The following is a 27,909-nucleotide window of genomic DNA, read 5'->3' as shown; positions in this document are numbered from 1 at the left end:
AAGCTAAAAGGAAGGAAGAAAGAAATACGCTGAATATGATTCCAAAAAAAGCATGTTATTAATCAATATATAATATACAATGTATTTGTGGTTATGATTATGTACACGCACATATAGTTTGTCTCAGGGTCGACGCAAGAGAAAGCCTCCTACCGATTACACCTCCCTGGAAACCATCAAAACATTCACCCAAACCTCCACCATCCCATCCCTCCACTCCTCCCGCACACCCGGCATCACCGCTGTTGATGTTGATGTCACCGGTAAGCTTATCCTCACCGGTGGTAACGACAAAAAGGTCCAGGTCTACAACCGCGACGAAGAAAAGGTTGTTGTGGACTTACCAGGTCACACCAAGAAGGTCACCTCGGTTAAGTTCAGAGGACAGGATGTGGAAAAGGATGTGTTTGTCTCGGCTAGTGCCGACAAGCACGTGCGTGTCTGGACAGAAGGAGGAGCCAAGGGCTACCACACTGCCCACAACATTTCTGCACACACTGCAGATGTCACTGCTCTTGCTATTCACCCTAGCAAGGACTACTTTGTCAGTGCTGGTTTGGATAACAAGTGGGCCTTTTATGACTTTGAGAACGGCAAGTCCTTTATTGAAGCCATTGACACCGAGACCGAAGCTGGTGAGTTACATTATCTCTTTTGTTAAAGAAAGAGAGAGAGGGGGGGGGGGGGGGAATGTGTACAAGTTAAAGTCGAGAAGAATTAGTCTCTTTACTCCTTTCCTTCTACGAAAAAAAAAAACACACACACAGACAGAAAATATAGGAATATATAATACGTAGATATGCATGAATTTATTTTACTCATAATTTCTGCCATTATTATTGTTGTTTTGACCTGTGCTGCACTTAGGTTACACTGCACTTGACTTCCATCCTGATGGTATGATCCTTGGTGCTGGTACTGGTGACTCGGTTGTTCGCATTTGGGATGTCAAGTCTCAAACTGTTGCTGCAAGCTTCAGTGGCCACACTGGAAAGATTAGTGCTCTTGCTTTCTCTGAGAACGGGTAAAGAAACTATTCATATACACTCACACATATCTACATGCATAATATGTACAAGGGAAAAGATCGAGGGGGGGGGGGAAGAAGTTTTGAGTGACCTGACTAATTGATTGAATGGGTTTAATTGTGTTTATTAGTTATATCCTTGCTACTGCTTCCGAGGATAACCTTGTCAAGATTTGGGATTTGCGCAAGTTGGCCAACACAAAGACCTTTACTCTCGATGAGGGTTACAAGGTCCAGTCTCTCTCGTTCGACAACTACGGCCAGTACTTGGCCATTGGTGGTACTGATGTGAGAATTCTCAAGGCTAAGGACGGATCTCCCATTACCACATTCACAGACAACACTGCAGAAGTTACTGGCTTAAAATGGGCACCCGGAGCTGACAGCCTTTTGGCTGCAGGTTTGGACCGTACAATCCGTTACTTTGGGGCATAAAAACATTACTATTATTATTATATATACACATATATATATTATATAAAAAAAACAAGAATACGCAAAACCAGACCTGACCCGAACTGACCTGACCTAACATGACATGACATGACATGACATGGCATGGCATGATATAGCCAAATCAAATCAAATCAAAGCTTTTCATATGTGTATATGTATGACAGTCCATCTATCTATTTTCTCTCATTCTTTCTCTTTTTCTATCACCTTTTTTTTTTATACATTTTTGGTATAATTATCTCATCTAACTTCACAGCTTGTTATCTCACTATTTTTGTGCGTGTATTTCTTGTGCACAGTTTATTTATTTTTTGTACTTTGTGTACGTGTGTGAATATATAAAATAGTAAGAGCATCCCCAGCAGTTCGCTTTATTTTATTTTACCAAGCAATTAAAGTTAACAAGGATTTGAAATTGACTGCTGAAAAAAGCTCTCACAAAAGAAAAAGAAAAAGAAAAAGAAAAAGGCTAAGCGCACAAGAAAAGAAAATAGAAAATAACAGTGCCACCATGGAGTATAGGATCAGAAAGGGAATTTAAAATATATATAAAAATAAAAAGAAGAATAAAAAGAAAAACTAGATGTGCTGAAGAGAGGGCTTTTTGCCGCCAATCGATATAGAGTTATCGACATTGTACGTCTGATAAAGTCCAATCAATGATACCAATGCAAGCAAATAATAAACGAGATGTTGGTCAAATGGGAACACATTGGTAGGACGTAGTGATATGGCCCAAAGAGTACCACCCAAAGCAGGTGCTATTTAAAATATTTAAAAATATATATATATATATAAATATAAAAGTGGTTAGTAACCTAATCCACAATAGTATGTAATTCATGATCTTTTTCTTTTACTATATTAATTAAAGACATATATACATAATTGTATGTGCGTGTGCGTGTGCGTGTGCGTGTGTGTGTGTGTGTGTTTTTGTACTTTACCTAATGCTCGTACCAAGGAAAGAGCCGTTTGACACACGCTGAATGGCAGAAATAGGAATAGGTATGGGTAAATATATTCGCGTTACAATTATATAATAATAATAATAATAATAGTAGTAAACTTACCCATTGACCGTGCCGATGATTTCGGGATCTGCAGAGTTGCTCACCTATATACAAATTACAAAAGTACACAAGGTAAATAAGAGAAAGAGAGAGAAATAGAATTGTACGAATTAAGGGTGGATCGTTCCAATTCTGTGTACCGATAACACTCGCGCACACAGCATAAAAGAAATGAAAGAAATGAAAGTAATGAAAGAAAAATAGCTCACCAAAACCATATAGCTAACGTGAGACGTTGTGGACCCCGTGTATCGAATGAACAACAATACCATAAATGATATATAAAACGCCCATTGCCACATATTCTCGTTCTCCGTGTGGCTAAACATCCACACTTTGAGGGGTGAAAGTTCAGGGAAGATCATATAGATTGGGACGAATACTATCAATGCCAACCGAGCGCATGTGAGGGTCGAGTACGCCCTGTTCAACATCGGGTAGACAATAAACTGGGAAAATGTCTGCTGGATACCACAGATTGCAAATATTTTTGCGATTTCTTGAGGATCCATGCCAAGGCCGCCTGCGGACAGTGGTGTGGAATAAAAGAGAGGAATGACCTCTTCAAAGGCCATACATTGGAATCCCCATAGCCTAATGTGTCTGTTAGTAATACAGTACTACAATAAAAAAATAAAGAGAACTAACGTATAACAAACAATGGCAGCATAGGACTGTCGAGTGATACGTGAGAGAGAACTGCCCTGAGCCTTTGCTGTGACCATTTCTTCCTCTGATGCGATTGATAAAGAATTTGATTTGATTGGAGATCCGCCGTCATAAAATGTTTGTTTGGATGTTCCCAACAATTTCGTTTGCTCGTCAGCAACATTGGGTGTCTTTTGATCGTCCTTAAGCTTTTGATCGTTGTATTTTCTAGCCAGAACAGATGGGTTTGACTCCTTGAGGTAAAAGTAGCCAATAATCCATCCTGACAAGGTAAACAATGCCGAAACAATGCAAGGTAAAAGATAAGGATAATACTTGAAGAATTCGGAATCGCCAAATAAACTCGGGAATTGCTCCACTGGATTACAAAGAAAACCACCTGAGATACATGTGTAGATATACAAATACAAATACAAATACAAATATTAGCACATGAAATACATATAAGAAATATCCCAACAATAGATTAGGTTCTGCTTGTATTTTCAATATGTTTTGGTAGATTTAATAGATATACTTTACCAAGAGCTGGACCTGTTTACAGAAGAACGGAAATTAAGATCAAAAAGAAAAATTGAATAATTAATATCGTTATTTAGCAAAGAAAAAGAAAAAATCAAGGGCACATCAATACATTTACTTACCAACTAGAAATTTTTTTATAAAAAAAATAATTAATACACGTAAAAAGGAGTAGGAAGAGGAGGACGATGATTATGAAGAGTGAGGAGAAGGTTAGCGATGCAAGTCAAAGCTTTTGGTACACAATGCACTGATGTCTCACCAATTAAACCAATGCCCCAGCAGAAACCAAAGATTGAAAAGGCAAAAGGTCGATTTGTTTCGTCTGTGATTTCTGCCAACATGCTTCTGGCCACAGCAGTATTTCCTGTCCAAACAAACGCATGAACAATCTGCGAAGTACACATATATAGATAGATAGATAGATAGATAGATAAAGCTTACCATTCATTATACCACAGATAGCGCGAGAGGCAATAGCCCACCAGAGATTTTTGCTCAGACCAAATGCAAATGTAGACACGGCGTTTCCGATAAGCCCGGTAAGTAATACAGGTCTTCTTCCATGTTGATCAGAGCATCTTCCCCAGGGGATTGCACTGAATAGCTGGCCAATGAAAAAGATTGAGGCTAGAATGATAATGATTATTATACATGATATTTACTCCTTTAAAAAATTATCTATAATTTATGTATAGAAAATGAAGTGGAAATTATTATACAACTTACTGATCCACCCTGCATAACTTCCAATCACCATTTCATCGTCAGACAAATGAAAGTCTTTGATCTAAGTAATAAAAATAAAAATAAAAATAAAAATTACAAGAATTTAATAACCAGCTGAATTAATAGTACGGGTTGACATTTTGTATATTTGTGACACACAAGTTTCATTTATATTATTGTTACTAATATTAATATTAATATTTCTGTTGTTGATGTTGTTAATTAGTTACCATGAAATAGATAAAAGGAAACAATATGGCTGAAGTCATTGGTTCACTGATTAGGATAATCGTAAGAATAAGCATTTGCATTTTTGGCAATGGTGTATATTCAGGTTCGAGGGGCAGACTCTTTCCATTTCCAAATACGGTTGCGTTATCTGTTGAGGACTGGACGCTATCTGTGTCGCTATTGGATCCATCTGACTGGGGCTCGGTGTGGGCCGCGGCTATATATTTCACACACAAACCACACATTAGACTTATTAATTCTACTCTCTGACGAATATCCTTTTGGTATATTACGATTCTGATGGTCAGGATTGTTTGTTTGGTGAGATATATCAGTATTCATAGCTGACATGTCTTTATCAATATTCTTATGGATTTCTGTATACTGATTCTCGGTAAAAGCAGACAATCAGACAGGCAAGTGAGCAGGTTATATGAGAAGAGGGAGGGAAGGTATAGATTGAGTAGCAAGAAGATAAGAGACAAAATAATAATTGAAGAGAAAAGGATAGCAAAAGAATGAAAGAGTAAGATATCAATATATAGTAAATAAAAAAGAAATATAAAGTTGAATGTTTAGAGCAGTCTTGGATATACTGTTTAAGGGTACGATTGATGTTGAGTTCGATTATTGGTATTAATATTGTTATCCTGCGACTTGCTTTTATTTTATTTTATTTTATTTATTTATTTATTTATTTCCCCTCTTTCTTCATATTTATATATATACATACAGCTTTGCTTCCGTTTTACTATGGAATAGAGGGGGAGGGGGTTAACTAGATTTGAATATCTTACAACAAACACAAGCACAAGCACAAGCATAAATACAAACACAAACACCAGTACAAAAAATAAACACAAAAATGCATACAAAAAAAAATACATAAATAATGATTCATTTTGTAGGTACAATATACATATCCTTGTAACCATAGCAAAGTATTTCTTTTTCTTTTTGTGCTGCTAATTGTATTCGTATTATTTTGTCATGAGAATCGAAACATATATTAAGTGATGTTCAATCGATAAACGTTCATTGTGCATTGCCAAGCCTTCGGATTAATAATTTATATTTATTTATTAGTATTAAATAGCGTTGCATATGTCCGTGATATTTGAGATTACTGTTATGCTTTTTTTTTTTTTGTTCAAAACAGATAATTTGCCCTTTTTATTGTTATTATTATACTATTCCTTTCTCCAATCAAACATGCCCTTTTGCATGCATGTTTCTGTTCGCGGAGACCCACATAAGAAAGACATACTATGATCTTAATATTATATTTATATTTATATTTATCTTTATTATTTCTATTTCTACTATTAAGAATGCATACCTGTCAAAACCAGAAACAAATGATAAATATTAAAAACAAACAATAAAAATAAAAATGATCCAAGTTACGCCTTTACTTTGCTTTATTTTTAAAAGAATAGTTTATGCTTTGGCGTTTATTTATTTACATAAAAAAAGGGGGGGAGAAGATGTGGAAGGTATCAAGAACTTGAGAGCAAGAGATATAAAAAAAAATGGTGAAAAAGACAATACAATATTAGTCTTTTTTAAATATGTATGTGTAATTGTGTGAGTGTGTAAAAGTGCAAATTCTGTATACTGAATGTAAAAATAAAACTAAAATAGAAAATAAGAATAATAGTGATAGTAGTGGTGGTAGTAGTAGTAGTAATAATAATAGTAATAGTAATGGCAATGGTAATGATAATGGTAATGTTAATAGAAATGGTAATAATAGTGAGATATATATATATATATAATAGAAAGAAAGTAAAAGAAAAAAGAAGAAAAGAAACGGGGAGCAGAAAAGTACTGCCTTTTAGCACATCTAATGCGGGTAAGATAAAGATGTGTCAAGGCCTTATTTAAACATGATAACCTTCCATTGGTGTCATCACGTCTGGCGTATCTGCAGTTCCGGTAGGTGAAACACACACCACAGGGACTAAATCATTTTTTTGGTCAAAAAGTACTCCTAAGCAAAATTCATCTTTAGACTTGAAATCAAATTGGCTGTGCGTATCTATTGTCGTGTTTGTCAAATGTGCTGACAGGTCTCTGTTCATCCGGAAGCTGTTTATTCTATCTTGTCCAAACAAAGACCTCAACTTATGATCGCATAGAATAAATCTACGATCCACAGGGTCTTGTAACTCGTTACTCTTTATATAGAACCACAGTTTCTTTACAATTTCTGGTCTGGAAAGCTACACATTATATATACAGACAAACATAAAACTCAATACAAGAAAAAAAACAGAAATGTAAAGAAGCAATACGTGTTGCAACAACAGCAACAACAGCAACAACAAACAACAACATTGCTTTGCATTATTATTTGTCTTACCTCGGTGTCACCACCAAGCACAGCCGACAGGGCCGGGCTTGGAATCAATGGTTTATTGAGTCCTGTTTTTCGCTTTGGTTTGGGAGGCGCATTTGCGTCTTCAGGATCCTTTGGCTTTGGCTTTCGCTTGACTCGAGGCTTCTTTGGCTTTACTTTAGGATCAACACTTGTAGTGCCATCCTCGGTCTTTCTTTTATAAGCTCTCTTTGTGCGTGGGGGATCGTGGGAAGTATCGATGACGTGCGACGGAGAACGGGGTGTTGGGTAGGGTGATGGGCTGTGCGCTGTGTGTGGACTGTTCTGCATCATGTACGGACTGTACATGTGTCCGGTAACTGAAGGCGACCGACCCATGTCTAAGCTTGTCAAGGCTGAAAAGGGCTGAGTCACAGGGTAATCTTGTATAGCTGCACAAGGATTATAAAACGGATAGTCAACCATCGTTTGGGATTCAACTGTGCAATGCGGTGAAGTGTATTCCACCCGACGTTGAAATACATGACTTTCTGGTGTGTGCGCACCTATTGAATCGGCTGAGTAGACAAGAGATGCATTTTGAGGCTGATTATCGTCAAATACAGGGTCGGTGAATTGGGGGATCTGGTAGCTGCATTTCGACATATGGTGGGTTGGTACGTTTTCTGGATGGGAGAACATTTGATCCATGAATTGCGACTGAGACTGCGGCTGTGATTGTAGTTGCGATTGTAGTTGTGGTTGTGGTTGTGATTGTGATTGTGGTTGTGGTTGTGGTTGTGGTTGTGGTTGTGGTTGTGGCTGTGTATTTGTGCTTAGGTTTATGTTTATGTTTGTATTTGTATGTTCAATAGTTCGCATCTGTTGCTCCAATGAATTGGATACCACTAGATCGTCAAAACTAAATTTCTCAAACTGCTGGTAAGGGTTGAGATTAAGAGATTCGTCTAGGAACCCAGGACCGACGGCTTCTCCACAAGTGACCGCGGTTGAAGGAGTCTGGGCATGAGTCTGGGCATGAGTTTGGGCATAGTGGGTGGGTATAGTAGACTCGTAGGCTGTTGCAGACATGTTCGATCGGCTTCTCTGGCATTCTGGTAGGTAATAGCCTACACCTTTCACGCACCAAATTTCGCCATTATATTCAAACGAACTATGGCTTGGTACAGTACGTGTTTGTAGATCTTTTATCGGAACTTGATTAGTGTAAGAGTTTGTTTGTGTTTTGGTGATGTATATAAAGTTATTTATGTATTTATGTATGTATGTATGTGCTTGCGTATATATTTATTTTGGATACTATGTTAAGCTTTTGAATAGATCAACAGGCTTACCGCTCAAGGGTACATCAGACACCACAGAATTCATCGTGCTTCTTTGAGATGTGTAAAATATTGGTATTGAATAAATCAAGAAAGAAGAGGGTGAAAGTGAATGTGAAGGTGAATATGAATATGAATGTAAGACAACGTCTTTGCTTTTTGCTTTGTTTTTGCTTTTCTTCTTATTCTTATTCTTTATTTCTTTATTATTATTATGTTTGCTTGCTTATTTGTTTGTTCAAGAAGTATATTTAAAAAACTAAAACGTTTTTTCTTATTCTTCTTCTTCTTCTTCTCAAGTTTCACAAAATGACTTGTGAAGGGGAAGCCTGTGTGTATTGGTAGGACAAGTATTTTAGATACACAGTAGTACAAGATATAGATGAAAGAGAGGAAAAGCAGTAAGTTGAGCACGGAGGAAAGGAAAAAAAAAGAGAGAGAGAGAAAGAAAAAATATATGAAAAAATAAAGGGTTGAAGCTTATGATGTGTACAATACCCATGTATTATAATCCAAGCGTGACCTTTGGATTGCTTTGGTCTTGGAAATACAGGACTCTCTTTTTCTCTTTTAAGAGGTCGATCCCACTGACCTGAGCCGTTATACAACCCAATTCAATCCAACCCAATTCAATTCAACCCAATTCAATTCAATTCAATTCAATTCAATCTAAATAATACTTTATCTTGATTAGTTAATTCACTCTGTATTTCTATTGAAATCTAAAGCTTCTGCTTGACGAAACAAAACTCTATTTTACACACTTGTCTTTATTTGCCATATGTATCTTTATATATATCTTTTTTTTTTGGTTTATGAACCTCTTTGAGCGGGGATCCTATATTTGGTTGCACTTGAAATATTCTGGCGTCACCACACTCTCTCCCTTTCTCCTATCAGAACATGCCTGCCATAAGCTTGGTTCCTGGTCTCGAATGATCTTTTTGGATATTAATTCGGGTCAGATCGACAGTTGCAAAACCCCCAATCTTGATTTATATTCTTATTAAAGCCCTGTGTGTCATCTTGGCTGTCCGAATCAATGACAAAATAGACGGCACAGGCCGTTAATCACCTTTGCCGGCACGGGGTACAACATCAAATCAATCTGAACTATACCTTGTTTGGGTATTGCAGACGTGTACCTTAACACCTCCTTCATGGAGACATAAGAAATTCCTTTATATATATATATATATATATATATCTTGACTATTAGTATTATTATCTTATATATACATATATACAAAATAAGTCTGCCAAATTCATTTTATGTTTGACGCCAGGCGAAGATGGTTGTCTTGAATATCCCACCAGAAGAAATAAACAATTAACTAATACACCACTATGATAAAGGATACATCTCTCAACTCTCTTATGCATAAGCAGTATATTTTCTTCTTCTTTCTTCTTCTTCTTCTTTCTCTTTCGTCACCTTGTTTAAAAAAAACCATCAGTGAATATTCTAATTTGATACTTTTACTTAAAGTCTATTGATGTTTACATAATAAAAACTACTTTATAATATTTTAATCGCAGGATTGATTCAAATATATATAAATAACAATCAGTGCTAATCTAAATAAATAAAAAAAAATACATGGTAAAATGAATGCAAACTTTTTTTTCCCTTAATGAATCAACAAGAAGATGGAATCAAATCAAGCTTATGTTTGAATATAGTAAGATTTCTTTAATAATATATATATATATATATACTTGAACTAACGACAGAAATTTATCATATACACATACTTACATAAGACAAGGGTGAAAAAGGTGTAGATCAATTAATATTTATCAAGACGAGCAATAGTTGGTAAACGTTCAAGATCTTGTGTATGTATCTGCCGTCATTAAATACCACGTATAGTACAGCTAGAATAAAAGGACCTAGATATTGCAAACAAAGAAAAAGAAACCTCAGCAAAAATCCAAGGCATGTGCCTCAAGTTAAGTTTTTTATTTGTTTTGAAGTACAAGGACATCAAGGTCCGTTGGTTCAACATTACCTAAAAAGCTCGAGTGCTCATGGTTTAATACACATTCGCTCTTGATTGGCAGAAATATTAGACTGAAGGCTATTATGTCCACTCTTTAGAATAATGCTTGTTTGACAGTTGTTGAAATAGCTATCTTTCTATTTATAATAAACAAGTAAAAGATAACAATAATGATCATAGCACTAATCCAACACCAGCATTTTTGTATAAACACTAGGCAAAATCCAAACCCAAGATTGGTCTGGTAAAACCCTCTTCTTGATCTATTGAAAAAGTCGGTCATTCTTGTATAGGATATGAAGTGTTTGGAATCAATAAAATAAGGAAGGAAAACTAATCTGGTGCTACTTTATTTAATTCGTATTCTAGATCCTTGTAGAAATTCGTAGGCTATCTAAGCACTCTTTAGTCCTTTTAAATCATTGCGTTAACCATGTGAGTCACTTGTATGAAACATTGTTTTGATCAAAGATACCAAAGACTAGATCTGGCTCTTATCATGTTGTCTTTGAATTCAATGGCTATTATACAAAGACCTATCACAAGCATTTGCTTTTATTTACATAGTTGTCTATAACACATCGTCATCAAAGGTGCGGGTTACATCTATATTTACATCCAAGTGTATCAATCACGAGTCAAAAACAAAGCATATGGTGTGCTGCAAGTATTACCTAGAGTCTCCTTGTCAATTACACTTTGCTTAATTTTAATTCAAGCAAAAGGTGCATTACACAACAGGGCTAATATATACTTGAATGTTTTAAAGAAGAAGAGAAATTAAAAATCTGTAGGCTAAACCCATCTTATATACTCGCTATATATATATGTGTGTGTGTGTAAATAGAATAGGTGTAATTAAAGAGAGAAGCAATCCAAAACCTTTCCAATACACCAAGAGAATGCAAAGGACGCATTGACGAGTTTGCTGCCATTTCATTGGCTCAGCCTGACAGACGAGTCACCATCGTCTTACACAGCGGCTTTTTTTTTAGTGAACCTGAAGAAACTGGGATCACTATAGCTGTTATTTGAACCACCCAACGTACATTCACTTTTTGTCTAGTCACCTTCTTTTACGATCCTTGAAGATCAGGAAATACAAATAACAAAAAAGCAGTCGAACCACTCTTAAAAAAGACCACAGCACCTTGTCTCCGTCTTTTGTACACACAAAAGCACAACAACAAAAAACAACAAAAAACAACAAAACAAAACAAAACAGACCAAACGAAAGAGAGAACAACAACCAAAAAGAAAAAGAAGAAGAAGAAGAGAGTATTTTACGATGGGGTCCAACTCTCATCATCAACCATCGGAAGCAACCGATTCGTCATTATCTCCTCTATCCTCACAGACAAGATCCCATCTACCTGATCCGGGCTTGAATCAAAACACAATCTATAATGTCATTCACTCACCCGATAACCCTCCCGAGTTTTATGGCTCAAGCCAACACCTACCTCTTCAAACCGCAGGGTGCTCTCACCTGGCAAAACTCAAACAACGTCGGAAACAGGAACTCCAAGACTCTTCAAATACAAACGAGTACTGGGATGTTTTTGATAGCTATCGCACTTTGGTTCGCTACTCTCTTTCCTGGCAAAAAAGCCGAAAAAATACTAAAGATGACACCAAGAAACGAAAAAGTGGACCAGAGGTAAAAAAAAAATTGATTTGTATATTTTGCCTCTAAATTTTCAATTTTTTTTTTTACATATACAGTTGCCGTTTCCTCAGTGTACTACTTGTCAGGATCCAATGTCACGTCTACACGTTTGTCTCCATTGTGTTTATATGGGTTGTTGGCGCAAAGGGCACATGTTGGATCATTTGAAAGAAAAGAAACACATGTTAGGTAAGTTGGAAGGAGTATGTGTTTTTCTCAAATCCAAAAAAGAAAGAAATCAATAGAGATTGAATTGAATTGAATTGAATTGGTAATTATAGCTGCTTTATATATATATATTTATCTATTTTATCTTATTTATATAGCCATGGATTTTACCCATCGAACTCTTTATTGTTATGGGTGTGCCGACTATGTGTATGATCTTGAATTGGAAGATGTGATAGTGAGACAAGAGATGATTAGATACGAATCTAGTAAGTATTGATTATCAGTCAATATGTGATCTACATAGCATAAATCCAATTGAAAAAAAAAAATCTGTCTGGATTTGGTAGAATCTCGGAGAAAACGAAGCCGGGTGATGTATACTAGCTGGGAACCAACTGAGCAGGAAGCATCAGAGCTTGTTCAGAAATCATTGCTTATATCTTGTCAGGGGATCCGTGGACTGTGCAACATGGGAAATACTTGTTTTATGAATGTCATTCTCCAAAGTCTTGTCCACAACCCACTTCTCAAAGCTTATTTTCTCAGTGATCGCCACAATCCTAAATATTGTGACAATAAGTATTGCATGTGCTGTGAGATGAACAACCTCTTTAAACAGGCAAGTAATTATTTATTTTGTTTTGTTTTATATATAAAATGAATATTTTTAGTAATAGTTTGGGGAAAATCTGACAGTATTTGGATCTTGTTTTATTTAGATTTATTCATCTGAAAAAGGGCCTTATGGACCCTGCAGTTTCCTGATGTCCATGTGGATGAGTCTAAAGGAGCTAGCGGGCTATGCACAGCAAGACGCTCATGAGTTTTTTATCAGTGCGCTGAACAATATTCACGCAGGATGTGAAGGTAATAATGTCTGTGCGTCTGCTTTAAGGAAAAGGATCTACTGATACATAGATGGATCTTTTGTCTGTAATCTATATATGTAGGAAACACCATGGTTAGTTGTAATTGTATTATCCACAAAACATTTGCTGGCGTTTTACAATCCAATGTAACATGTCTTGGATGTGGCAATGTTACGACAACGTATGACCCCATGCTTGATATAAGTCTAGGGCTTCGACCGGTAGAAAGAAAGAAAAAGTCGCACGGACCAAATGGTGCCTTGAATCACCAACGATCGGGCGGTGTTGATCGCAATGGACGAAAATTGTCTGCGTCTTCTGATAGCATGAACTCCTTGTCGGATTACATGCCGCGGTCTAGACAGGGTAACACCTTGATGGATTGTTTAGATAGGTACACTCAGCCAGAAAAACTAGGTAACAATGAATACAGCTGCAGTAAATGTGGCAATACTTTCCAGGTGTGTATTTGTTTTTGCTTTGCTTTGCTTTGCTTTGCTTTTATTTGATTTGATTTGATTTGATTTCATATGGATTATGAGCCTTAACCGATCATAGGAAGCAACAAAACAGTTATCGGTAAAGAGGATGCCACCCGTATTGAGTTTCCAGTTAAAGGTAGAATCATTGGACTATCATAAAGGACGTGCGTCTTATCGGTAGAGAAAAAAAAAGCGTTTTGAGCATGGTGGTGCAGCCACAAAGATAGAGACAAAGGTTAGGTTTCCGGTGGAGCTAGACATGACTCCTTATACAACCGATGGAAAGAAAGACCAAAGCAGGTGAGGTCTTTTTTTTAGACTAAGACATGTCTAGACATTGTACACACCAATATTTAACGGACCGATATGCAGCATAAACACTGCCAACATGTATACCTTGTTCGCAGTGGTAAATCACCAAGGAAAATTAGACACAGGCCATTACACAATGTTTGCCAAGCACCGTGGTGAGGTAACGAAATTACACATGCTTTTTTTTTGCTATGGGTATTTTTGACATCCATTTGTTTTACAGTGGTTCAAATTCGACGACCATAGTGTAACCTTGGCCTACCAAAAAGATGTTCTGGACAGCAAAGCGTAAGTTTTTCTATTTTTGTGTATTTCTTGTATGAACAACAGTCACAGACGCATTGCATTTTATCAGGTACATGTGCTTCTACATTAAAGAATCTCTAGAGTACGAGGACTCGCATAGAAACAACGATTAAAAATAAATATTTATATATATACATACACATACAAACATACACACAGATATATATATATTTATATATAAAAGATACATTTACATATTTATATATATTTATATATATATTACATTATATATTATACAATTCAAGAATAATAAGTTTAAGAGTAATAATATCGTACTAAATCGAATGATCAAATGGAAATCCCGGTCCGATTCATTGTGTTCTGTCTCAGAGGCCGATTGTAGGACAAGACTGAAAATGCTGTGACTTGTGTCCAGGTATTTATATTGCCCACTTTCTCCGCCTGTTGGTAGAGTAGCAATCTTGCTTTTGAACCGTCCCTACTCTTCATCTGACCAGGTTCATGGCAATCCTTTCGCTCATCACACAAGTGGTGCCTTCGATCACCTCAGTGTTCCTTTACGGAACTCTCAGTTTGGTGGTTGTATTTAGTATTCATATTTTGTCTCAGTTGGTATGCCCCTTTTTTTTTCTTCAGGTCTACAAAGTTAAAATACTCATTTTTATTTCATACATATCAACCTTAAAGGTCGTCCCAAGAGACCCTAATCAACCAAAACTTGTTTTCTCGTGGGTTCCTTTCCTCGGAAATGGTGTTGAGTTTGGCATGTAAGTTTGATGGTCCAGCTGATAGAAGTTGACAGGACAAAATGATGTGGTACGTTCCTGTATTTATTTTATTTTATTTTATTTTATTTTATTTTATTTTATTTGTTATTCCGTTTTAGGAACCCTATTGGTTTCATCCAAAAGTGCCAAAAGCTATATGGTGATGTCTTCACTTTCAAGCTTGTTGGCAAGAGTGTTACCGTGTGTCTGGGTGCCGATGGCAACCAATTTGTCTTTAACAACAAACAGAACTTATCTTCTGCTGCTGAAGCTTACAATGACATGACCAAGCACGTATTTGGCTTTGACGTTGTATATGATGCTCCTCACAGTGTGTTTATGGAACAAAAGAGGTAAATATTAAATAAAAAAAGTTGGATTAGACTATTTAAAGGGAGTAAAAGAAGACGCATATATATATATATATATATTAAGGAGGTGATATTGACATCGGCTTGTAGATTTATCAAAGCAGGTTTGACTCTCGAGAGTTTCCGTGCACATGTCCCCCTAATTGTCAAGGAAACCACTGAATTCTTCAAGGACTTCAAGAAGCCTACTGGTTATATGGATGCTTACAGCACCTTCAGCAAGCTTATTATCTGTACTGCCTCCCGCTGTCTGATGGGCAAGGAAATTCGTTCTGCTCTTCACGAAGGTGTTGCTGATCTTTATTATGATCTCGATCAGGGTTTCCAGCCCATCAACTTCATGTTTCCCAACCTCCCTCTTCCATCTTACCGTAGACGTGATGTTGCTCGTGAGAAGATGGCCGAGCTTTACTCCAAGATTATTCGTAGAAGAAAGGAAGAAAATGATACCGTGAGTTCACCTTGTATATAATTGTGTTTGTCTTTGTGTCTAAATGTTTGTGCATAGTCAAACAACGACCTCTTGCAAGCTCTTATCGAATCCACCTACAAGGATGGAACCCCTATTCCCGATCACCATATTGCTGGTATGATGATTGCTGTTCTCTTTGGTGGACAGCACACCTCTGCCACTACATCTGCATGGACTACGTTGGAACTTGCCAACCGACCTGATCTTGTACAGGCTCTTCGTGAAGAGCAAATTGCTAAACTTGGCTCACTCAAGGCTGATTTGACTTTTGAAAACCTCAAAGAGCTTACTCTTATGGAAGCCTGTATCAAAGAAACTCTCCGCCTTCACCCTCCAATTTTCCAAATGATGCGCAAGGTTATTGCTGACAAGGTTGTGTTCGAGAAGACTGGTCATGAAATTCCCAAGAATGATTTCCTGTGCGCTGTTCCTGGTGCCACTCAAGTTGATGAACAATATTTCAACGAACCTTTGACCTACAATCCCTACCGCTGGATCGAGAAGTCCGACCCCGTTCACCAAATGGAGGTTGGCGAGGACGCTAATGCCGATTACGGCTTTGGTATTGTCGGTATCTCTTCCCGTAGTCCCTTCCTTCCTTTTGGTGCCGGTCGTCATCGTTGCATCGGTGAACAGTTTGGCTATCTTCAACTTAAGGCTGTCATGGCTACTGTTATCCGCCTCTATGATCTTTCACTCGAAGAGGGTAAGGGTGTCCCAGAATCAGATTACACTTCCATGGTGGTTGTTCCCAAACATCCTGCCAATGTAGTTTATACTTGCAGAGAGTAAGCCTTGAATATATATATACTCATACTTGTCTTCTCTTATTAATCACTTAATATTTTTCTTTTATCTTTTACTCGTAATTCATTTTAATCTATTATTATTATTATCATTATTATTATTTGTTTCTTGCTATTTTTTTAATGTAATAAATAAAAAATATAATAAAAGAAAATAATAAAAACAATGGCGGCGGCAGTGGCAGTGGTAGTGGTAGTGGTAGTGGTAGTAGTGGTAATGGTAGTGGTAATAGTAATAGTAATAGTAGTAATTGAAATAGTAGTAATGGTAGTAAAAGAAGAATAAGGATAAATAGATGTATTGTGTACTTAAAATACGACCTGGTGGTTGTGGTTTGATTGTTGCTCAATTATGGTTGTTTGGCTCCACTGGATTTGAGACAGCATATCGATTAAGTACTCCATAAAAGGCGCACCATTTGAAACATATTGCTGAACCACATACACCAGTATAAAAGTCATGGCAACAATAATGCTGAATCGGAGAAAGTTGTAGATAAGTCTGAAAACTCCTCGAACGGCCCAAACCACTAACGAGAACAGAGTGTATAGTACAAGAATGGCCAGAAAAACGGGGATAATGTTAGCCTGGACAGGCACGGATGTCAACCAAATTCCAAAATGACGGAGGTTCTCGGGAGAGTACTCATAGATATAAGTACTTGCAGACGACATGACATTAAAGGCCTGATCAGGGGCCGGTAAAACGATGTTAAGCTGTAAAAGCTGTGTATAGCAGTACAGATAAATCGATGAAAAAAATTCAGTAACAGGGCCGTCCATGATGAGATCTTGTCAAATAAACAAAAACAAAACAAAACAAAAAAACACGTATTTATATAGGTGTACAAGAGAAAGATAAAAGGTCAGTAAGACTCATTTTCTTCTTCTTTTTGGTAATCCAACCGGGATTAAACTAAACAAGATTGACGGCCACCTTTGGCAAACAACAGTAAAAGAAAGAAAGCGAAGGCTTGGTTTGAAAAAGACTTTCGTCTTTGTTGCGGCACGTGGATTTAAGCTTGGGAATGATTATCAACATAATTTGTGCCTGTATGTATACATTTTTCTTTTTCGTTTTCCTTCTTTTTAATTCTTCAAAGTACTTTACTTTATTATATGTTTATGCCTCTATGCTTTTATTATATTGTTACTGGGGTTATCTAATGGTACAAATAGAATATACACTTATTTACGCTTCTTGGTCTGCTTTGGACCCTTTGCTTTCTTTACTCCTTGTCGACTGACGCGCTTGAGTTCGTTTTTACTGATAGTCAACATAGCACCCTTCATTTTGCCAATACCATTTGTAATACCAGTATCTTTGCTTCGCTCCTTCTCCTTTTTATCAACATACAAATGTCGGGTAGACTTATCATACAACCCTAAATCCTTTGCGTTTTGCAGTTTCTGTTGTTGACGTTCAGATTTCTTGGCCTCCATACCGAGGTGCATTGCTAGAGGAACCTTTCCATTTGCAGAAGCCTAACCACAAAACCAAGTTAGCTATCAACTTATCAGTACACCGTTGTAAGTACATCATTACCTTTACACCCAGTGCTTCCATCTTTGCCATCATATGTTTCCTCCGTTCCTTACCAGACATCTCCTCCAATTCTAGTATGAAAGGTTAATAATCATAAAGAAAGCATTAAATATATCCCACTCACGGTATTCTTCCAAAAGTTTTGTAGTAGCCAAAAGTTCCTTCAAATCTTTATCATGTCGGTCATTCTCTCTTAAATTGGGTTGCGTTGTGATTAATACATGCCATAATTAACTGAATGATATACTCACTCTTCTTCTTCTTGATCCTTTTCTGAGAGTGGTTTAGGGATGGCCGACAAGGAAGGCTCGGGCTTAGATATCTTGGAGGACTGTATAATTGCATCAGGATATATTCATATTATCAAATAATGTTCAAATACATACCATAAATGCTCTCTTCTCAGCTTTGCTTTCTCCTGTAGCTTTCTTTCTTAGGCTCGATCCATCAAATACAACAACAGTAGGTCCCGAAACCTTGGCTAATATATAACGCATTTAGGTATTTACTTCATCATTACTATCAATAAAAATTATGGTTATTTTTTACCTGCAAGAGCAGCAATTTCTGCATTCTTCTTCTTTTTCTTAGCAAGCAATTCCTTTTCTTCACTATCGTAGAACAAATCGTATTAGTCTGTCATTCTGGGTTTTTACATTCTTTGTCATAAACACATGCCTAGCGATTCGCTTTCGTTTTCCGGCCAATGACTTTTGGAGCATAGAATTTGTAGCCGTATTGGCCTTCACGCTGCTAATGAGGCTAGCTAATGAACCTAATTCTGTCATTGAGACTATTAAATGAGTATAAAATCGAAGCTTTTTTTTTCTTGGACCACAGAGTTCTACTGAAGGTTATGCGACAAGCCACAGATCACTTTTCAGATGATTGCCTTTTTTGGAGTAAAACAAAATTATGCTTGCCGATTGGCTACAAAATGATAGTGTATTTTCTCTACCTCTATCAGACATGGCTTGTCTGTAGGTTATGTGATTTCGGGAGGCTTTTTGTTGCTGTTGTTTGTACGCAAATAAGCTTAATTAATATATCATGGCTTAGGTAGAAGATATTTAAAAAAAACATTGAATGAAAGGAAATAGAGAGCGCGGTAATATGTACAGACCAGCGGTCTGAATACAAAAACCCTCTCCAGGGCACAAATAGAATCGGTATTTTAATTAAGCGACAACTTTAAAAAAGAAGTTGGATTTTGTGGATTATAAATGTACTTGCTTAATTTAATATTGACACAACAACTCTTCTTTTCTTTCCTCTAAGGAATTCATAAAATAGTACTATGCAAAGGATACAAGATCAGATCGACGCTCACTACTGGATAATAACTAATGGGCAATCATGGATCAAGCCTGTGACCGCAATTACCCTTGGGATCGTACTCTACAAACTGTTTTCGCCTGCCCCCGATCCTAGAAAGACTACCACTATTGATCCCAAGCTTATACCCGAGTTAGTAGCCTATCCTCTACCTATAATTGGCCACGTTCCAACACTATCAAAAGGTCGCAACAACTTTCTCAAGGAGTGTGTAGATCGTTATGGTCCTGTATTCCAGCTACGTATTCCAGGCCAAAATCCATATGTAGTGACAGGAGATATAATCCCAGACATCATGAAGTCTTCCACAAAGATCGTCAGTTTCCTTGAAGGAATTAAGACCCTTATTCCTGCAACTCATGTAATGGAACTTTCTTACGATCATAAATATAAAGCAGCCCCATTCAACTCGCGTGATAAGAACCCTGGTAAGAGAACCATCCTGTACGCCAAGGTTTTAGAGTACAAATGAATATGAAAGGAAAGCTTATGTATCTCAATATTTATATTTATCTATTTTCTTATTACAGCTATTTATCCAATCAAGCAAAACTTCAAGTCGGATAAAATTCACGTCTTCTCAGAACGAATCCAAACCGGACTTCATATTGTCCTCAAAAGGGATCTAGATTTGAAACCTGGAGAAAGCAAAAGTGTTAACATGTGGGATTTTCTTACCAATACCGTCTCTCAAATGTCTTGCCCTTGCTTTGCTGGAAGTGTGGTCGGCTATGATAGTGAATTGATCTCTTCCATGGCAGTTCTTACTCAAAAGATCATAAGGGCAGGCATATTCTTGGCTGTATTACCCAGCTGGCTTGGAGATGCTATTGTCCGTCGTGTGTTCTCTGTTGAAAAGGAGATTGATATTACTATGCGCCTTTTGGTTCCAGAGCTCACCCGTACAAGAGAAGAAATCCTAAATGGAACTAGCGAGGTTACATTCTCCTCGATGCTTTTATCCCTTCCTTTGCACGATGGCAGTCTCAGATCCATTGAAGAAACTGCCTTTTGGTTTAAGAGCATAGCACTTTCCAGTATTCACACTACCTCTCACATCTCTTCATTCTGTCTCCATGAGCTTTCTTGTCGTCCTGAACTCGTCGAGACTTTACGTAATGAGATCAACCGTCTGGATTCGCTAAACCCTGAGACCACTGCAACTATTCCCCTGCTCGATTCTTTCTTGAGAGAAGTTCTACGCTGCAATATTGATTATCTTGGCCATCACAGTCTAGCATTACAAGATGTTCAGCTTAGAAATGGTCAGATCATTCCAAAGGGTAGTCTTATTATGTCTGCTCTTTTGTTGGCTCATGAACAAGGCATTTCCGGACAAGCTACTCAAGATAATCATACCAAAACCTGTCTTCCTCTTGATCAATTTGATGCCTATCGCTTTGTTGACGCTGGCGAAGATACAAATGCTACCGATGTCAATCTTGCCAATCTGGCATTTGGTTTAGGTGCACATGCCTGTCCTGGTCGTTACTTTGCCGCAAATGAAATCAAGTATATGCTTTCAGAATTAATTATGCGCTTTAATCTATCTACTCCTTCTGGCAAGCGAGGAGAAAATTCAGTCCTTTTAGGAACGAGTGTATTTCCCCCAAAGACACCGATTGTTTTCACTGCTATTTAGATTTGAGAATATATAAGTTATTACTATCTTATTCTGGATCTATTACCTATCTTAACTCCTATTCTAAGAAATAAAAAATAATACAAATATACATAATAACGTGTTTGGTGTGCAGCGTAGTTGGACAAAATAAATACAACGCTTTGACCACTGTATGGCAAATGTTGGACGGCTATATATATACTATTTTGAGATATAGATTGTGGCTGTCCACAAATTCAATCATTTATCATATTCTGAGATGTGTATAGATCAAGAATAAACGTCTATTAACATACGTGTGTATATGCGAAGTTTGAAACTGCTGTGTATCTAGCCTTCCGAGTCTATTATGTCTCAACATTTACCCACAAGCTTTAAGCAAAAGAAACTTATATAAATATGCCACGATGCCACGAGCTCATAAATCAGTGTTATTTTGCGGCCAGTAAAAGTCGGTAAATGTATATATATATATTACTGTGTGTATCTCACATAAAATCTGCACAAAATATCAATAATCACGCCGAGTATATTTTACTTTACTTTACTGTATTCTCAGTTATAAGTTACAAGCTGCTAATATGTTTTTCATGTATTAGCATTTCTTTGTAGAGAAAAGATTGTTTTTGGCTTGTTTTTTTAGGTATATTATGAGAGAAGTAAAACAAAAACAAAAGCAAAAGCAAACATCGAATATAAAGCTCTGGTGAGTACACCACAAACCCAAGTTTGTACGGTTGTCAATTTGGTGTGAGAAGGAAGGTCAAAACAGAATAATGATAAAAAAAATACAGTTATATGCATACATCTTTACTAGAAAGTACCAGACTATCTTATTTTTATTCTTTTTGGAAAGAATAAATCGTCTTATTACTCCAGATGACTTGATCCTACCGTTATTAGTGTACTTGAGGTAATGAGAAAACCCTAATCGTTTATTTGTGTTTTTCAGAGTTTTTTAGCTAGTATACTTTCCGCCAGGAAGACACCCTGATCCTAAGAATAGTTTAGCAAAATGTAGGTTACGAGATGTAATTGGCGATCGTGTCATGATATTCGTCAGATCCCCAAGTTCGATCATATGTTTCTTCTTAGTTTATTATCGAGATGGATTATATTTCGCTTATTAAGTATTTTTAAGGCTCTTGTTGCTCCTCTGTAAGTACAGTGCCCGTATGTCTTCATCTGCATACTGTTATATGCACAGTTGTTTTTGGTATGCATGCTTTCTTTGAATTGGCAGTGATTAAAAAATTATTCCATGAATCGCCAATAAATAGCCATCTTTTTTACAATCTGGAAGCTCTCTCCGCTTGCTAGACCTTTTCTAGCTAAGTTAATGGGACAAGAGAAAAGTCGAATTAGAAAAGTTTTATATAAAGAAAATATTGCCAGTAAAACATTAATATAATATTTTATTTGGTGGAGTTTAAATGCGGTTCAGTAGTACTTGGAGAGAATCCTTTATTGCTCCTTATAAAGTCAACAATATATAACTACTATATATCTAAAAGATACTCAAATTATATGAAAGTACATATATACTAATTTTACTGTGGTCTGTTGAGTATTAGAAAAAATTGCTTTGAGATATTTTATAGTAAGTGCCAACAGACAACTTTTACCTCAGAGTTTCTAGTATGGCAGGCGAAAGTATTAAATCAAAGCCGAGGAAGGCAAAGTAATCCCAATCTACTATTTGACTCTCAGCCACTAGCACTTGGCATAAGGAGAGTGGCCCAAGTGACTTGTAGTCTATTCTTATTCTCCAAACTAGTCATTCTTTTCTGCTCTTCCTTACATGAACGAGGTTTAGTCAGAACTTTTATCTTGATTCATTGTCCTTCAGTACCTTCTAATGACGTTCCTTAATCACACACTCGACAACCTGAGCTCTCCAACATTAGACTCCGACAACAATGTACAAACCATAGATTTCAGGAACGACCATCTTGTTTCCACTTCATCAGCCTCGCCATTAAATAGCGAACAAGTTCGGACTTACGAACCAGCAAACACTGCTGATTATGCTCAGTTGGAAATTGATGATTCTGAAACAACACTACTGGGGAGTCAGCAACGACTTTTAGACCACGATGACACTGACGAAGAGGGCGATCCTGAAGAGTTGAAGAGTTACAGGTTACCCTCGGAAGGGGGGTCAATCTTCTCAAGCTTTGTAAGTTACTGAGTCATTTGTACTCTAAAAACATTAATAGTTATATATAAAAATTAATTAATCTAACATATCCAACGTCTAGCTTAATATGGCAAACAGCATCATAGGCGCGGGCATCATAGGGTTACCGTTCGCATTCAAAGAGGCTGTGAGTATAAATTGAAATATAGACAAGAAAAGTGAAATGCTCAAAATATATATTATTAGGGGTTCTGGACAGGGATTGGCCTGTTGATCCTATTAACGGTGGTTGTAGGTAAGAAATCATAGCTACAAGAGAAAAGCAATATGAATGTACCTTTTTGGATTTACTTGGTACATTTTATAAAAGTTTATTAATTATTCTGGCTCAGATTGGACTGTGAGACTGTTGATGTACAATGGAAAACTGGCAGGGCGAACAACATATCAGGACTTAATGGAATTCTCGTTTGGAAGACCTGGGCTTGTTGCGATATCTATATTTCAGTTTGCATTTGCATTTGGAGGTAATCAAAGCCGTCGTGATCATATATGACGTTTTTTAATAATAATATTTAAACATTAAATCACAGGTATGTGCGCCTACTGCGTTATCCTCGGTATGTAATCCTTAATTTTATGTAAATAAAAAAGCGGGAACTAATTCAATACTTTTACTGGATCGTCTACAGGAGATACAATCCCTCATGTTATTCGGTCAATTTTTCCAAATATCCACAATGTACCGCTTTTGTGGATATTTGGAAATCGTAAACTGTGCATCACATTTTTCACTTTATTTGTATCATATCCCCTCTCACTTTACCGTGACATATCAAAACTGGCAAAGACAAGCGCCCTAGCACTTGTTGCAATTATAGTTATCATTGTGAGCGTTGCAATAGAAGGTCCTAAGATGCCAGCTACAATTCGTGGCTCGTCAGATAATATGTTTATAGTAATTAACAACGAAGTCTTCCAAGCGATTGCCGTTATTAGCTTCGGTAAGCTGCTAATAAGCCCAGAAATAATATGGTTATACTAATATAAAATTATGCTGGAACTCAAAGCCTTTGTTTGTCATCACAACAGCTTCTTGATATTTGGGTCTTTAAAGCAACCTTCCTTAAACAGATTTGCAGCCGTTACCCACTGGAGCATGTTTATTGCGTTTGCGACATGCTTTATTCTGGCAGTTTCTGGCTATTTGGTATTTACCGATAAAACAACAGGTAAAATAAAGGAAAAGTAAAATGCATTTCGCAAATAAAGAAATATACTCCTTTTGATCTCATTACCTTCTAAATTAAAGCAATAATAAAGTACTAACACTATGACATTTTTGTAGGGAATATTCTAAACAACTTTCCACAAGATAACTTACTTATAAATATTGCACGCTTAGCGTTTGGCCTCAATATGTTCACAACAATTCCTCTTGAAGCGTTTGTCTGTCGCGAGGTAAGTGCTATATATATGCAATTCTTAAAACATTCTAGGCTGCCAATGCTAATCATTGTTCATCTATTTAGGTTATGGAGACATTCTTTTGGGCCTCTGAACCCTACAATCGTGTACGCCACTGTGCTATTACAACCATTTTGGTTCTTATATCATTAATTATATCTTTGGTCACATGCAATCTTGGTACTGTTCTTGAACTTACTGGTGCATTTTCAGCAACTGCATTGGCCTTTATATTACCTCCACTATGTTATCTCAAGCTGGCAAATGGACCAGTTTGGCAAATTAACAAAATTCCTCATTGGCTATGTATGATATTTGGTATTATTGTTATGGCTGTAAGCACATTTTATAGCCTTCAGAAGGCATTCATAGGCTCAAGTGCTGGTGTACACAAGAGTCAAAGTGAGCTTGTATGTAACTAAATAAATTTTGTACTTTCTTCTGTTTTCTGTCTTCTTTTTATTAATGAGTAGAAAATAAAAAGAAGTTTGTATGATAAACAAGTGAATTTATATAAATATATGTATAATTAAATATCAGACAAACAAAATATATTTCACGCTATTGAATTATATATATGTTTATTTTCAAAGTTTAATATATCATGTTGTGAGAAAAAAAATGAGAAATCTAGATGAAATAATTTGCGAGAGCTTGTGTAGGTTGTTTTATTTCAAATAAAAGAAAATAATAATAAAATTTGATTGTTTTTCTATACAAAACTATCTATTGATATTTATATGTTTTCTAATTTATAATTTAGTATGTGATTAAATAATCTTTATTACAATAAATCATCTTTCAAAAGTATTATTTTTCTGGAAAGATATGGAAAGATCAATTGATATTGTTGCGGGGAGAAATGAATAATTAGAAAGATTGACAAAAGAATTCGTGAGAACTTATGTAGGTTGTTTATTTCAAAGAAAAGTAAAAAATAATAAAAATCGGTTGTTCTTCTATACGGAACTATCTACTGATATTTATATGTTTTTCTAATTTGTAATTCAGTGTGTGCTTAAGTAATCTTTATCACAATGAGTCATTTTCCAGGAGTATTGTTCTTCTGGAAAGATCCAAAAAGTCCAATTGATATTATACTTCTCCAGTCAGATCAGTCCGAGAGTTTTGGTAAAGAAGAGCATTTATGCTATTGGTAATATTTTAGTATTGCGATCCAGATACTCGGGTAATGTTTCATAATATTAAATAGTTGTAGTTATAGTCTCTCAATTTAGTATCTATATAATAAAAGAAATATATAGATAAAATAAAGAAGTCGTATATATCATATATGTGTATTTTTATATTCTATGTTATGGTAATAATAATTAATAATAATTAATAATTAATAATATGTATAATAATATGTACACTCTTTCTGGAAATTGTTAATGCAAAAATAAAAAATTATTTAGTACAATTTTCAAATATTTCTTTGCTTAATTCATTTTTTTAGTGTATTTGGTGTATTTCATTTTTGTACCAAATAATCTTTTATTTTTATATTGTGGTATTTCAGGTACAAAATAATAAAAAATAATAATGTTAAAAAATAGAGATGTATAGAAATACTTTGAGACTGTTGTGGGGAGAAAATAAAGCAAAATATAATATAGACGAAAGAATTCGTGAGAACTTGTGTAGGTTGTTTATTTCAAAAGAAAAGTAAAGAATAATAAAATTCGATTCTCTTTCTACACGGAACTATCTACTGATATTTATATGTTTTTATAATTTGTAATTCAGTGTGTGCTTAAGTAATCTTTATCACGATGAGTCATCTTCCAGGAGTATTGTTCTTCTGGAAAGATCCGAAAAGACCAATTGATATGATACTTCTCCAGTCAGATCAGTCCAAGAGTTTTGGTAAAGAAGAGCATTTATGCTATTGGTAATATTTTAGTATTCCGACCCAGATACTTGGGTAATGTTTCATAATATTAGATAGTTGTAGCTGTAGTCTCTCAATTAAGTATTTGTATAATAAAAGAAATATGTAGATGAAATATAATGATGCCATATATATAATGTATATGTATTTGTATATCCCATGTCATGGTGATAATAATAAATAATCAATCATGTGTATGATGATCTGTGTATTAGATAATATCATAAAGGGAGATCCGTTCAACTGGAATAGCTGAGAATATTATTTTATCCTTCAGTCTTACTCTCAGATTCAGCAGTAATCAATACTCATTCACAACACTGCTTAATTAGTGTTGGTATTACAATTATGACATCAAGTCATAAATCGTACTTCTTTAGCTCTTAGCTATTCTTTTCTCTTTTATACTAGAGCTTTAGGACTTCCTACTAAATTAGCTCCATATCGATCTGACACAGTTTACCCGGCAGTATGATATAATTATCTTAACAATTTTTAAGATATTATCTACAGTACTAACTGTAATAATTATTGGGCTGATTACTTAATCGTTTATATATATATTATACTGACAAGATGATAGCTACTACGCTATCCCAATATGAATATGTTCTTATATTTAATAAATCCAACATCCGAGTGTCTGGATCACCACAAGATATAAGTTGCGGAGTACAAATTTTATATTTGCTGGCCTGGTTTTTGAATTTACTATATTATATATGAGAGAAAAATAATACTATCTCTTTCAGCATATTTTTTACTCTTATATGTGTAGTGAATATAATAGTTTGCGCAACTTGTAAAGCCATCAAAGGCTTCTTGGTTTAGTGGTATAATTCTCGCTTAGGGTGCGAGAGGTCCCGGGTTCGATTCCCGGAGAAGCCCTTAACCTAATCCGGTTCGGATAGTTTTTTTAACAACTGTGTTGTGCCCGAATTCTTGTTAGCCAATCAGGATGACGATTACACAGAATTCTCTTTTGAGAACGACGACCGAAGTGATTTCCTTTTGCTCACAAAAGAATTAGAAAGCACATAGCTTTGTCAAGTCTCGATCTGGTATTTCTTTTCTGGCACTTGTAACTAAGTCGCAGAATCAATACCACTGGGGATCGTCAAGTTTATGAATAGTTTTTAGATAAGAATAAAGATGCTTTTTATTAAATATATTTCTTGACTATTTATACAAAATGATAATTGATTTCTGGCTAAAAGAATAGCTACGATAATATGTCTTAGATGCCTGTTGTCCAGTAATATCTTCTACAAGTATATTCACCATCTTAAACATCTAAAACATATATGAAAGACCAATCGGCAAAGTCAAGATCTTTTATCCTAA

General features: G+C 35.9%; 11 protein-coding genes and 1 non-coding gene across 12 annotated transcripts in view; 8 read left to right on the top strand and 4 right to left on the bottom strand.

Moving 5' to 3' along the window:
- Positions 1-1,908, top strand: part of PHYBLDRAFT_121334 (hypothetical protein) — a 4,292-nt gene extending 2,384 nt beyond the window's left edge. The window contains exons 5-7 of the mRNA XM_018428792.1: positions 118-635; positions 868-1,024; positions 1,159-1,908. Of these exons, the coding sequence (XP_018297717.1) occupies positions 118-635; positions 868-1,024; positions 1,159-1,462 (979 nt within the window). The 3' untranslated portion in view covers positions 1,463-1,908. The remainder of the gene's footprint in view (positions 1-117; positions 636-867; positions 1,025-1,158) is intronic.
- Positions 1,909-2,062: 154 nt separating this feature from the next.
- PHYBLDRAFT_162734 (hypothetical protein) lies at positions 2,063-5,058 on the bottom strand (the record flags this gene model as incomplete). The annotated part of the gene is made up of 11 exons (XM_018434685.1): positions 2,063-2,244; positions 2,431-2,468; positions 2,557-2,600; positions 2,766-3,159; positions 3,205-3,604; positions 3,870-3,872; positions 4,010-4,114; positions 4,192-4,377; positions 4,477-4,537; positions 4,707-4,924; positions 4,971-5,058. 11 exons carry the CDS (start codon positions 5,056-5,058, stop codon positions 2,063-2,065), a joined length of 1,719 nt encoding a protein of 572 aa, XP_018297716.1.
- Positions 5,059-6,590: 1,532 nt separating this feature from the next.
- Positions 6,591-8,416, bottom strand: PHYBLDRAFT_139703 (hypothetical protein; the record flags this gene model as incomplete). Its single annotated transcript, XM_018430272.1, has 3 exons — positions 6,591-6,932; positions 7,073-8,244; positions 8,383-8,416. The coding sequence occupies 3 exons, from the start codon at positions 8,414-8,416 to the stop codon at positions 6,591-6,593; spliced, it is 1,548 nt and encodes a 515-aa protein (XP_018297715.1).
- Positions 8,417-10,311: 1,895 nt separating this feature from the next.
- On the top strand, positions 10,312-11,408 carry PHYBLDRAFT_58722 (hypothetical protein; the record flags this gene model as incomplete). Its single annotated transcript, XM_018440377.1, has 5 exons — positions 10,312-10,362; positions 10,591-10,617; positions 10,743-10,808; positions 10,967-11,029; positions 11,238-11,408. 5 exons carry the CDS (start codon positions 10,312-10,314, stop codon positions 11,406-11,408), a joined length of 378 nt encoding a protein of 125 aa, XP_018297714.1.
- A 699-nt stretch (positions 11,409-12,107) lies between these two features.
- On the top strand, positions 12,108-14,295 carry PHYBLDRAFT_106408 (hypothetical protein; the record flags this gene model as incomplete). Its single annotated transcript, XM_018427947.1, has 11 exons — positions 12,108-12,231; positions 12,369-12,483; positions 12,571-12,856; positions 12,933-13,080; positions 13,164-13,320; positions 13,444-13,543; positions 13,641-13,700; positions 13,758-13,864; positions 13,937-14,036; positions 14,100-14,164; positions 14,232-14,295. Coding segments are annotated over 11 exons (1,326 nt in total), but the record flags the coding sequence as incomplete, so codon positions are not given.
- A 321-nt stretch (positions 14,296-14,616) lies between these two features.
- On the top strand, positions 14,617-16,722 carry PHYBLDRAFT_179191 (cytochrome P450 CYP51). Its single transcript, XM_018438114.1, has 5 exons — positions 14,617-14,755; positions 14,831-14,910; positions 15,030-15,263; positions 15,372-15,732; positions 15,790-16,722. The coding sequence occupies exons 1-5, from the start codon at positions 14,645-14,647 to the stop codon at positions 16,543-16,545; spliced, it is 1,542 nt and encodes a 513-aa protein (XP_018297712.1). The 5' UTR covers positions 14,617-14,644; the 3' UTR covers positions 16,546-16,722.
- Positions 16,723-16,868: 146 nt separating this feature from the next.
- On the bottom strand, positions 16,869-17,342 carry PHYBLDRAFT_139700 (hypothetical protein; the record flags this gene model as incomplete). Its single annotated transcript, XM_018430271.1, has 1 exon — positions 16,869-17,342. The coding sequence occupies one exon, from the start codon at positions 17,340-17,342 to the stop codon at positions 16,869-16,871; it is 474 nt and encodes a 157-aa protein (XP_018297711.1).
- Positions 17,343-17,747: 405 nt separating this feature from the next.
- PHYBLDRAFT_58718 (hypothetical protein) lies at positions 17,748-19,076 on the bottom strand (the record flags this gene model as incomplete). The annotated part of the gene is made up of 8 exons (XM_018440376.1): positions 17,748-18,044; positions 18,106-18,176; positions 18,230-18,297; positions 18,357-18,436; positions 18,492-18,586; positions 18,655-18,716; positions 18,817-18,898; positions 19,064-19,076. The coding sequence occupies 8 exons, from the start codon at positions 19,074-19,076 to the stop codon at positions 17,748-17,750; spliced, it is 768 nt and encodes a 255-aa protein (XP_018297710.1).
- A 326-nt stretch (positions 19,077-19,402) lies between these two features.
- On the top strand, positions 19,403-21,082 carry PHYBLDRAFT_139698 (cytochrome P450 CYP5204; the record flags this gene model as incomplete). The annotated part of the gene is made up of 2 exons (XM_018430270.1): positions 19,403-19,868; positions 19,971-21,082. The coding sequence occupies 2 exons, from the start codon at positions 19,403-19,405 to the stop codon at positions 21,080-21,082; spliced, it is 1,578 nt and encodes a 525-aa protein (XP_018297709.1).
- Positions 21,083-22,922: 1,840 nt separating this feature from the next.
- Positions 22,923-25,093, top strand: PHYBLDRAFT_58716 (hypothetical protein; the record flags this gene model as incomplete). The annotated part of the gene is made up of 9 exons (XM_018440375.1): positions 22,923-23,243; positions 23,326-23,391; positions 23,451-23,499; positions 23,597-23,731; positions 23,798-23,824; positions 23,897-24,208; positions 24,275-24,436; positions 24,553-24,665; positions 24,737-25,093. The coding sequence occupies 9 exons, from the start codon at positions 22,923-22,925 to the stop codon at positions 25,091-25,093; spliced, it is 1,542 nt and encodes a 513-aa protein (XP_018297708.1).
- A 615-nt stretch (positions 25,094-25,708) lies between these two features.
- On the top strand, positions 25,709-26,502 carry PHYBLDRAFT_162725 (hypothetical protein; the record flags this gene model as incomplete). Its single annotated transcript, XM_018434684.1, has 4 exons — positions 25,709-25,802; positions 26,131-26,193; positions 26,231-26,339; positions 26,421-26,502. The coding sequence occupies 4 exons, from the start codon at positions 25,709-25,711 to the stop codon at positions 26,500-26,502; spliced, it is 348 nt and encodes a 115-aa protein (XP_018297707.1).
- An 879-nt stretch (positions 26,503-27,381) lies between these two features.
- On the top strand, positions 27,382-27,453 carry PHYBLDRAFT_t42. The gene has a single exon. It is a non-coding gene; the product is annotated as a tRNA-Pro (tRNA).
- The last annotated feature ends 456 nt before the right edge of the window (positions 27,454-27,909 follow it).

This window comes from Phycomyces blakesleeanus (genome assembly GCF_001638985.1).
Source record: "Phycomyces blakesleeanus NRRL 1555(-) unplaced genomic scaffold PHYBLscaffold_2, whole genome shotgun sequence".
Lineage (NCBI taxonomy): Eukaryota > Fungi > Mucoromycota > Mucoromycetes > Mucorales > Phycomycetaceae > Phycomyces > Phycomyces blakesleeanus.
The sequence above is the reverse complement of the archived record's forward strand: the minus strand, read 5'-3'. Positions and strand labels throughout refer to the sequence as shown.

Coding starts and splice junctions, on each gene's coding strand:
- PHYBLDRAFT_179191 (XM_018438114.1), top strand. CDS start 14,645: ATGGCAATCCTTTCGCTCATCACACAAGTGGTGCCTTCGATCACCTCA. Junction 15,264..15,371: donor GTGTTTATGGAACAAAAGAG/GTAAATATTAAA, acceptor ATCGGCTTGTAG/ATTTATCAAAGCAGGTTTGA. Junction 15,733..15,789: donor GAAAGGAAGAAAATGATACC/GTGAGTTCACCT, acceptor GTTTGTGCATAG/TCAAACAACGACCTCTTGCA.